Source organism: Microtus ochrogaster, linkage group LG4 (genome assembly GCF_000317375.1).
Source record: "Microtus ochrogaster isolate Prairie Vole_2 linkage group LG4, MicOch1.0, whole genome shotgun sequence".
NCBI lineage: Eukaryota > Metazoa > Chordata > Mammalia > Rodentia > Cricetidae > Microtus > Microtus ochrogaster.
In genome coordinates this window covers 14,261,217-14,272,882 of record NC_022030.1, presented here as the reverse complement: position 1 = coordinate 14,272,882, position 11,666 = coordinate 14,261,217, and the positions used below count along the sequence as shown (strand labels likewise).

General features: G+C 41.7%; 1 protein-coding gene across 6 annotated transcripts in view; it reads right to left on the bottom strand.

Annotated features, from left to right (window-relative positions):
* The window catches only part of Utrn (utrophin), a 521,838-nt gene that overhangs the window by 16,174 nt on the left and 493,998 nt on the right, over positions 1 to 11,666 (bottom strand). For all 6 annotated transcript variants that reach the window (XM_013351419.2, XM_026786362.1, XM_026786363.1 and 3 more), the window contains 4 exons: positions 8,530 to 8,688; positions 7,927 to 8,167; positions 4,897 to 5,005; positions 3,391 to 3,483 (listed from right to left, as the gene is read on the bottom strand). In XM_013351419.2, coding sequence (XP_013206873.1) covers positions 3,391 to 3,483; positions 4,897 to 5,005; positions 7,927 to 8,167; positions 8,530 to 8,688 — 602 coding nt within the window. The remainder of the gene's footprint in view (positions 1 to 3,390; positions 3,484 to 4,896; positions 5,006 to 7,926; positions 8,168 to 8,529; positions 8,689 to 11,666) is intronic.

Genomic DNA, 11,666 nt, shown 5'->3' with positions numbered 1-11,666 from the left:
TATCCCATCCTAAAGTTATATCCCATCCTATAAGGTATACCCCATCCTATAAGGTATATCCCATCCTAAAGTTATATCCCATCCTATAAGGTATATCCCATCTTATAAGGGAGAGAGAAAAAAAGAGTGAACGTGAATAAGCTCGTGAGCGATCCCCCAGAGTAGTCATTGAATTGTTAAGAAGGACATGTTACATACATATTCTATCTGAAAGATAGCAATGCTTATTTTCTAAATAATTAATATATATATTAGTCAAACCCTTGACAAAAACTAATCCATTTTGTCTTTCTTTTTTCAAACAAATAAAAGCTATAGGCGATCTCCTTAATAAGATCCCCTTAATAAAAGAAAATTAGGAAACCAGTGAAGTTTTATAAGTTTTGAGCTTCTGACGTATGCCATTCAAACTTGACACATGTAGGCAGGACACAATGGAAATATGCCTATTAGAAGAATAATTCTAAACGCATTGGTTCCAGCAGCAAGAAGTCACTTATCTTACTACAAATATTTCATACATTTAAACAACATAAAAAAACTATACTGTGCTTACAAAGAAATGGTTAAAGTCTTTAGTAGAATTTTTACTACATGACTGGCTAATTGTCAGCACAAATTAAATCCCATTCATTAATTCGGGATAAGATGGCGATGCCTGCCTCTTTGCCCTGAGATGCAATGCCATTTTAAAAGACCACAATTCAAAGATGCCATCAGAGCCAACTGCGATATTAATTTAAATTGTAAGAATTTTAAAGTCTTTCAACAACATCATGTAGACATGGTTTTTAAAAATATGCTAAAGCAAGCAATCCATGCAATTAGGATTTATGAATACAGACTCTCATTTCAATTCTGAAATTGCCACGAGTGGAAATTCATTTGTAGCCATGCAAATTTTCTAATCCACAAAGGATCAAGAGTCAAGATTAACATGCAAATCAATTCATCCATCACACACTGGCTACAAGCAATTTGAAAGTTCTCCTTAGTTACAGAAACTCGGGAGATCATTTTGGCATTGAGAGGGTGCCAATCCTATTTATTTAGATAAACTTCCAAAGGTGGTCAGCAAGCTTTGGGAGTTGCAAAGCCTTAATAAAATATTTGCTAACTGAGCAATTTAAAAGGAACATTAAAGCTAATGAATCCTGCAAAACCTTGCTAATGCTATCTGGGAAATTTTCAAGCAATAAACCTCTCCAGCTAGAAACATGACCATCCCAGTACACCACTGACTATGTCAGTCTGGAAGCATGTATTAGGCACCAGGTCTATACCATGCACTAATTGATTCTGTACCAACTTGTTAATAAATTTAGGTAAAATTCTGAAATATGCATCAATTTTATAAATGAGACAATAAAGCCCCCTTTCAGAAATGGAAAGAATTCTCTACCTTGGAGATTTTTATGTCATCGAAAAAATATGAATATAATCAATAAATGAACAAACAATGCCATTTTGAGGTGTAAAAAAAGAGCATGGAAATTGCACAGGATTCTAAAATATACCATGTACCATTTCTTATGTAAGAGGTACCTGAATTTTTCATAATAACATGCATGTCTAAGAGTGCTCATCTACAGAGAATTTCAATATCATAAAGACTGTTGGATGTACAAACTTAAGGAGAATACCAACAGCTTCCTCTTAAATTACCTGCAAACCTCTATAAATTACCCTGTGAGCATTGCGGGTGATGTCACAGGTAGATGATGTCATAAATAAAGAGGTCCCAAGGCAGGGGAAGGGTTTCTCCTCTGCAGTGTGATCTCCATAGAGACTAAACCTCATCTCAGGAACCAATCATCATGAACAGTTCATCTTATCTCCAACCAATGGAAATTATATATTTCCATCAAGGGTCAGGGCATGAGGCAGCGACATTTATGTCTGAAAATTCAGTGTTATTTTATAGTTATTTTTTTTTCATTATATTCTGTTTTAAGCAAGGCAGAGATGAACAGTTTTAAAATTAAATATATGTATCAGAATATGCTTTGGGAAAGATTTAGAAATGCTTTAGAAAAAGAAACTTGAAAAATAAAAATCCTGAACTTGTGGCCCAACATTTTCAATACAGAAATTACACATTTTGTATTTACTACAAAGCATAGATTTAAGCACATTTCACGCTCTGACTTCGCTGTCAGCAGATTTTTAAATTGAAAGGTTCCAGTATGACATTTAAATAAAAACTTCTGAATAGAATTCAGTTTACAGAAGTTGTTATTCAAGGGAGGAATGTATTTAGGTGGAAGCAGAGCTAAAAAGGAAGTTTTCAGAAATTTTAATTTTGAAACTCTAACTCATAAAAAAAAAAAATGACAGGTTATTTTTTTGCCAAGCCGCTGAATGATACATAAGTCAGAACAAAACCCTCTCAAATGGAATTCAACCGTGAACTACAATTAATAGAAGATTTAACGTGTTCATCTATAGTACCAATAACTGATAAATTTTTCTCTCAGGATGGAATTTCCTATGGCGCAGACAGAAAACAGTGAAAGGAAAGCCTGAGATTGCTACAGAAATCTTAGTTTCCTGACTGGCTAGCTTTCACACCCGCTTGAGAGGCTCACCCCTGAATCCTAAGTGATATATTCATGATCTTTCAAAGCATTTGAAACCGTGACCTTAAAGTGGTGTGGCTATGGACTCAGGCAGACCACTGCTGAGCAGAGAAACCACAGAGGTCTCTAAGGTGGGAGCCCCGCAGAGCCTGCAAAGGTGGCCAGGAGCCAGAAAGAAACTACTTAAAAAAAATTCAATCGATTAAAATCATTACGTAATTTCCCCTGGGATTTGGAGTGTTCTCGTTGGGTGACTTTCTGGCTCTTGGCTGTTCACATGGAGATTTCAGACTCATAATCTGTGACCGTATGAATCGTTTGGCTTTTACACAATGATTATTTTATTCTCTGGGGCAGGGGAAAAATCTTCAAAAGGGGAGGGAAAGCCAGAAATAACTCTTTTCTGATCCTGACTATGAAGACATCTGACGATCTCCAGGAAGTTAGGGAGTTACCTTAGAAAGGTTACTTTCATGCTACCCAAAGTTCTTTGAAGTATCCCAAGTTTCTGACAGCCTGCATGGTAGGGAAGTTTGGTCCTAAAGACAGGCATTGTTCTACTGGATTTTATTTAGTCTCTTATGCGCCATGTGGAAAAATCTCCAAGAGCAGCATCACGCTCCCACTGAACCTCAGGATCTGTCTGGGGCTTCATTTTCTCGGTCGGCAAGCATATAGGCCTGCATCACTTCAAAACAGCCCACAATCTTGCTCCTAACGCTGGCTTTTGTTATCAAACCAAAGAAGACAGAGGGTGGCTTGGGGAGAAAGAGAAAGACATTGCGGTGGTGGCACAGTTGCTCCTACTCACCGCTGCAAGAGGGAAACGTGCTGTCGATCTGCTCCATCACCTCTGTGAGGTCCGTGCTGGTGTCATGAGGCGGGGCCAGCAGGTCCTCAGATGCTGCGACACAGACAGGAAAAGCACGGACCTTGAAATTAATGCCCATCCTTTGACCAGGTGAAAATATTGCAACCCAGCCCTCAAAATATTAATGGGATAGGAATTCTCATTGAAAAGAACAAGTTCAGAGGGAAATAGGAGAAAACATCTGTATTCATCTGACGTGTGCACTACACACACATATACATACACAGTATGGAAAGGCATACAGGGGTCTGTACCCAGGTCTTTAAAAAAAGCTAGGGAAACACTCTATCATTGACGTATATCCTCAGCCCCAGCAACAGCCTTTTATATAGTTAAAAATGTATTCTATGTTTGTGCGGGTAAATGTATATGCCCAAGTATAAAATTGAAAAATAAATTAGCAGTGGATGTGATACCAACACACTAATTGAAGACCCATTATTTTGCACATAACAATATTCTACCAATTTCTTTCTTCTTTCATTTTTATTTTGCAGCTTTCATCAGAGGCTGTTTTATCTTGATGTAAAAGAAATCTATGCTCTATAGCACTTTGCACTTTGATATGTATTTTATTCTAGGACTGAAACTACAATAGTGTTTTTAACACCACAACTGTCAGGGAGAGGTCCCCATTGTGGCTGCTATTATTGGTGGTCCTTCTGCCTTAGATGGCAGGCGGAGCAATGTGCACCGAAACGGGGAGGGATAAGGGAAAGAGAACCATGTTTGATAACATTCTTCAGCAGCAGGTTTGGAAGGTGTTCAAATGTAAAATTTGTAAAGAAATAATATATTATAACTAATCATTCTCAGGGAGGGAAGAGATGGCTCACTGGGCAAGAGTGTCTGTTATGTGGGCATGAGGACGTGAGCTTGGATTCCAGACTACCTCAAAAGCTGGCTGTGATCATGCGTGCTTATAACCCTTAGTGATGTGGGGGTGGGGTGTGAGGTGAGCTGAGACGGATAGATTGCCACGGCTTGCTGGTCACCCTAGCTCCATGTTTAGCGAGAGACTTTGTCTCAAAGAATAAAGTAGAGAGCGAGAGCTGGACACTGATGGCTTTTTCTGTCCCCAGGGAGCATCTTCACACATTTGTGTACCTACACTACCACACCACACCACACCACACCACACCACACACACACACACACACAATTCTCAAAGCAGAAAACACTAATTTCTTGCTTATTTCAAATGAAAAGAGCATGTTTCATCACTCACCAAAATTGTATCCACGCCTGCACATTTTATAAACAAGCACATTATAACTAAAGTGGTTTTGATATTATTAAAATGGCTCTACATTCAGTTCAGACTAAAGAGAATAATGCTTTATGCTTAAAACAACCAGATGTAAGAATGCTAACAGACTAAAAACCAAAAAGAAGGCCACGTCCAAACCAGACTGTGTGCAGTGGCTTTGCTTCAGGGACACCCACCTGCCTGGTGGAACTGTGGGCCTGGGTCAGGGTCAAGGGAGTAGCTCAGTGCAGAGTGCTGTGGTGAAGCCCACGGGGAGACGCCGTTGATGCGGGAATCGGATTCAGGCTGAAATCACAGGGGAATAAGAAATATTCGCATGACCTAGAAGGAACAGAATTCCTCCCCCAGTTCCCATCACGGGCAGCTGAGCCTAAACAAGCGCTTGTCGTTGGGTGATTTCAGAGGCATGGCAGGATCAACTGGGTCAGAGCTTGTGAACCGGTGTTCTTTCCTTCTTTGTCCTTTGAAGAACTGATTGGATTAAGCTGCAGGATTTCTTGTTCTTGCTATTTTCATCTCTCAAATTCCTCATCATTTTTACGTCAACCTAGTGATCTTAGAAGGTCGGGTTTGCTTTCCAAACACTAGCATCGGCATTCTAAAACGGCAAATGTACTAGCTTTCAAAACTGCTCCCTTCAGAGGTGACCTGGGGAGAGAATTTCTCAGAGTGGTTTTGTACTCAGCAGCTTGAACCCAGAGTCCAGGTGCGATGCTCAGAAGCGGTATAGTTCCAGGTAAACCACAGGACCTTCTGTGTCACGGATTTCGTGTGTCTAAACTGCTTCAGTGTTAACTTAGTGTGTGCTCCAAGTCGAGAGGAAGCTATGCTAAAAGCTTTAGCGGTCACAGCCTTGTCATAGAATGTTGTCAGCGGAGTGATGAATGAGTCTTTCTAAAGCCATTTTCACAGCCAACACAGGGCAAACCCTCCCTAACAGCTCCCGTGCATATTTTTGAACTGGTGACGGCTGGGCTGATAAGTACATGGTCACACAGAATCTAGCGTATGGCAATGCAGAAGTTACTTTTTTAATGCAGATTTTCCATTAAGTCTCCATTAGTTGAAGTCTGGTAGTTTCCCCTGTTTATATTGAGTTAAACTTCCCCTCTACTTCTGGCACTCATGCTAAATCGTTACAAAGAGAAAAGAGCTTCGGAGACCGGGACAGTCTGAGTCACTTGAGTATCGGCTCTCTCCGAAAGCATTACTGGGTAATTCTGAAAGGATGTGAGCCATTAGGTTCTTGGTCTAATAGGATGGAGGGAGTGGCATGAGGTTAGAATGCATCTAAAAGCTTTTCCTTTCCTCCCAAGAGCCTCAACACGCTGCAGTAAGCAAGGGCTGCAAGCGGAGCTTATGTTATGATTCCGGTTGGACACTAAGGTGGGCACATTAACATCTGATGTTCCAAGGCAGCGGCTCTCACCCTTCCCAATGCTGCGACCCTTTAATACAGTTCCTCATGCTGTGGTGACCCCAACAGTAAAATTATTTTCACTGCTACTTCATAACTGTAATTTTACTACTATTATATTTAGCAATGTAAATATTTGATATTTACAGGATATCTTATATGTGAGCCCTGTGAAAGGATCGTTTGAATACCGCTCCCGCCCCCCCCAAAGTGGTTGTGACCCACAGGTTGAGAACCACTGCTCTAAGCGATCACACAAGGAAACTTATCTTTTTTTTTTTTTTGAGGCACTACTCAAGAACTTCAAATTCACTGTACAAGCAACATGTCCGTCCCCCCTCCCCCCCCGTGTATGTGATATTTTATATTGAGGTTAGATTCAAACCGGCAATCCGAAGACTTAACAGGAAGCCAAGTCTGGATTCACTTATGAAACCCCCTATTTTCTATTTTCTAAAGATATAGAATTTTCAGGCTTTTAAGCAAACGACTCCCACAGCCATGTCAAAGAAACTCTACAATGACAGGCAGAGAGAAAAGTAAATGACCAAAGGAAGAAGAGAGTTCTACCACTCACAATGTATGTAATGCAAAAATTATAATGTTTTCAAGAATCCTGACAGAATAAAAAGACTCTTATGACAACTGTGTCAACAGGGCTTTCTCAAACATAAGCAAATCCCTGGAGAAATGTTGTGTTTGTTTTGATGCACTACCTCTCCCCAGGATAAAAAGTATCTCTTTTAAGATGTCACAGGATGCTACGCCACACAGGCTGGAGAAAAGGCAACTGTGACATGAATGTTTCTGCCAATCAGGAAACCCTTTGCAGGGACTGGGCCCTACAGGCATCTGCGGCAGAGCCTTCCTTGCGGTGGGTTCTGTGTGTTGACTCCCCTCCTCACATTAAGTCAGTCGTGTGGGAGAAGACAGCAAAGCAAAGACACAGCACGTTGCCAGGAGCAGGAAGGCAGAAGCCATACCCTACACTTCTTTCATAAACCAAAGAACAGTGGCTTTTCAAAATTGTAAGCTATTAGCCCGAGTTCAGCCATAAAAAAGGAATGTATCAGCTTCTGATCAATATTAAGAAATAAAGGCAAGAGAAAAGGAAGAGGAGGGAGGGGAAGAAAAGGGCAGGGAGAAGAAGGGGAAAAAAGCAGGGCAAGGGAAAGGAAGGAGAGAAAGAAAAATAGGGAACACAGGGTAAGTGGTGCCATCCCAGCTAAAGGTGGGCATTATTTTGCGTTCACCATAAATGCAGTTTCCTCTGAACATAAATTGGGCTTCTTATTGTCAAGAAGGTTTGCAAGCCACTGCTATAGAACATTCCCCCAGTAGCAGAAAATAACAATGGTAAATTAACAGCCATCTGTTCCTCGGGTGATTTTTGAGGTATCGGCTCACTCCTGGTTCACTGCAAGAAAGAGTTAGATTGAAGATTTTAGGTCATTTGCTGTCCTCAGTCTCCATGGAGGCTTTCCTTATGTAGCACAGGCTCATGCATACCACAGGATTTTTTTTTTTAATTAAAATATTCCAAGCAGAGATTTCAGCACAAAAGAAGAATGAGAAATTCTACAGTCAGGTGGGAAAACACACATTTTTGTTTCGGCAAAGATTACATTTGTACACACGAAGAGGGATTTCTAAGCCAGTAAACACTGAATTAACTGTGGCAGTGAAGAATTGAAGGTGGATATCTTCACAGCTACCATGGCCAGTCACGGGCTCCTGGGACATGGACAGGTGCCATGCAGAGAACCCACACAGGACTGCACACCCCTACCTGCTCCAGCAGCTGTCTGAGGCGGTGCAGCTGCGACTCCAGCTGTTTATTGTGATCTTCCAAAATCTGCATCCTCGCCTCCAGCCGCCCTTTGTGCTGCCGAAGGAGCTTAGCTTCCGCTATAAGTTCTGAGTCCTCGGATGTATGATGAGGCGACACGATGGATTCTGGAGGCGAGCCCACAGGGAGGCCCCTTCTTAGGTGCTGCTCCTTCAGCTGCTCATACTCCACCTGCAGATTTCTAATATAGAAAAGAAACAAAACAGAACAGATTAGATTACTATTAGGTCTCTCCTCTTCTCGCCCAAACTGTCTAGGAACTCCAAATTTAGCTTGTGCTACTACTTCGTCCCATGGAAAAACATTTGCTAATAGGAAGAGTGAAAAGGAAGAAAATGGGCTTCAAGCAAGAGAGCATCCACTCTCCATCAATAAAATCCAGCTGCAGCAGGCTCTCCTAACACCCCAGCCTGCTAATATCTTCCCAAATCTTGACCTTATTTGAAGACTTAGACAACAGATCCCAAAAGAGGGCAGGGAGGAACCATTGGCCTCCCTGGAAGGAAGAGGGCAGTGTGTTTTCTTTTGCTGGGGGTAGCACACCTTTGCTCTTCCTCCAAGTCAGCAATGATCCGCTCCAATTCCCCACGCTCTTCCCTCTCCACGGACTTCAAGATCTGAGCTGGACTCTGTGGCTGGCTCATGGGAGACTCCCCGCCCAGTGTCTGGCAGTACTGCTGGATGAGGGCATGCTCATCCTCCCTAGGGAGACAAAAAAGATAGACAGCGGCTCACATCTGGGTGGTGAGGTTTCTGAGCACATAAGAAAGCAAGAATAGTGATGCTTGGACTTGTGGCTGGAGCAGGTTGCCTTGAAACTTTGCGTCTCCATGGTATTTCTTTGAAAACTCAAACTGGACGTTCAAAGCTTGTGTATGATGAGTTCAACATTTCAAAACATGAGTGTTACTATCTGTGATTCTCACAATCCCCAAAGAGTTGTTCCATGCTAAAGAGAAAGTAAAGTAAGACACAGCAGTTCCTATAAAGAAGGGCAATAAGTTGCTATAAATCAGGCTTAACTGGGTGTATTCCATTGATGGCCATAGGTGGCATGCAACCCAAAATAGCCTGGAATGTGGTCCAACATATTTGTAGGTAACAACATAACACTGCAATGTCAAAAGGCTGGACATGCCTAGAAGCATTTAATACAAAAGTTAAAGAAGTTAGAGGCAAACATATCACTTAAGACTACCAAAACGGCAGATTGAAAGATTACTGAGCCAAAAACAACCAATCTTCAGATTTGGTTGTAACCAATTCTGCAATGTTTATAATTCAAAGGATTTATAACTTATTTTATTTAACTAAGAGCATAAATGTAATTTTACATGTTTATAAAAATAGCAATAGATTCTTTGCTTGGTATAATCACAATTAATTTTTAGGACCAATATCCTGCACCAAGTCATTAATTGCATTTAATTCAGTGAGGTTCCTCATCTAATGATGTTACTGAAGCAAATACATCAGCAGTAGGGGAGCCACACAGCGGCGACAAAGCCAGTCTGTCTGTGGTGAGGAAAGGCTGGGTGTATGCAGCTGGCCTAGACCATCTTATCCTCCTTTTCAAGACAGGTCTAGTTGGAAGTTTTCAGCAAGGTGTGATTGCCATATCTCCTGGCTCCTGGGATTGTAGAGCCCTCAAACACACTAGATTTGGCCCATTTTGATAGTTTTTGGCAAGCAGAGGAGATAAAGGGCAAAGCTCTCAGGAAAATAAGACGCAAGTGATGTGGCCACTGGAGTTTAAAAGGAACTGTCCTACGGTTGAACCTCCAGTGTCAGCTGTGTGGCTACAGGGATCTCTCAGCATCATCTGTTGCCTTGGACCAGAGCATGTCCAAGGGGAACTTGGCAGTCCTGGACCTTTCACTGTTGCACCTGGGCCTTGAGACTGCTCTGCTCTTGTACAGGTAAGCAGTATCAGATCCTGGGCAAGCACTCTGATTCTTAAGTGTGATACAAAATCTATCCTTAGCATAGCACACCTCTGCCCTGACAATCAGGGGTCTGAACCTGCATCTATAACTTAGTGTGTTCTTAGAAAAAAAAGTGCCTCAGCATGAAGATCAGAGAGACAATGATGCCAAAATGATGCTATGCTTACTGAAGCAAGATGGCGCAATGGGTAAAAGTGGTTGCTCTACAGATGACCTGAGTTTGATTTCCAGGACCCACAAGGTGGAAGGAGAGAACTAACTCCCCAAAGCTGTCCTCTGACTTTAATGACACACATGCACATGCATCTGCACATACATGCATAGCCACAGTGTACGGGAGTTGTGGAGGAATAGAGTATTATAGAGTATTTTCCTGGTAAGAAGCACATGGCCACGTATAGGGTTGTGGAAACGCACACACACACACACACACACACACACACGCACGCACATGCACACGCACACGTGCACGCACACTCACACAACTCATGACCAGAAGCCTAAATGTAAACATTTGAATAAGCAGAAGTAGAGATGAAGCCCTGAGATGAAGACCTCAACAACCTGGGACACTAGCTAGCAGCTGTATCACAGGTCACACTTTTGGAGTTACTGCTCTCTCACATCATGAGGAAAAGGAGAAAAGCTGTAAGTTCAAGACTCAGCTAGCAGATGGACAATGTATCAGGATCCAAAGGACACACAATAAAGCAAATTCAAAATAAGAACACAGCAGAACATACTGAAAATATTTCTTTTCACGCTGAAACATACCTAAGCAAGCAACTAAAAAGATGGGATATCCAAGAAAGAGAATGTAAATGTTATGTATTTTAAGGGTTAAACACCATAAGTAATCTGCTAAAAATAGAAGCGAAATGAGGAGTCATTTGCAAAGGAAGAAAAAGCTTTAGCCTCCTACTGTCCCGGACACATAATGTTCTACGACAGGGAGCGATGCGTACAGTCCTACCTTGGTCATTTACATGAGCAGAAAGCTCATTCATTTCCCTAGTACTTTGTCCATGGGGAAAAGAAAGAATGATCAAAAACAGTGCCAAACAGAACAGAACTAGATGGCAACTTGAGTTATTAAAATAAGTACGGAGAAAATCAAAGGAGCTATATACGCCTGTGGATAGTATCTGTAAATTAAAATCATAAAAGACTCAAAGTAATCAGCTTCAAAGAGATAAATAATAAGAAATAAGAATAAAAAGAAATGTGGATTGCAACAAAAGTGGCCTGAATGACCTCATGGCTAGGAACTGGCCACAGATTTGGCCTACAGCTCCTCTGCTATTAAGAAGCATCACAGATCATTTATCCCCAAAAATTATTTAAGCAGACACCTGGGCCTGGGGATTATGTGCCTAGTATTAACACAAACCACACTTTGCTTTAAAAAGTCAAGCCAAATGGGAAGTAGATAAAATTGCCGGGGAGAAAATTGGGATCTTGGGGGTGGGGTGGGATGGGGGTAAGGGGAGATGGGGAGAGAAAAGGGAGAAGGGGAGGATGGGGGGAACTTGGGGTAACAGGATGATTGGGATAAAGGAAGGTTGGATAGAGGAGCACGGTAGCACAATTCTTAGTTAAGGGAGCCACCTTAGGGTTGGCAAGAGACTTGACCCTAGAGTAGCTCCCAGGAACCCAAGGCGATGTCCCCAGTTAGTTCCTTGGGCAGCTGAGGATAGGGAACCTGAAATGACCCTATCCTATAGCAATACTGAC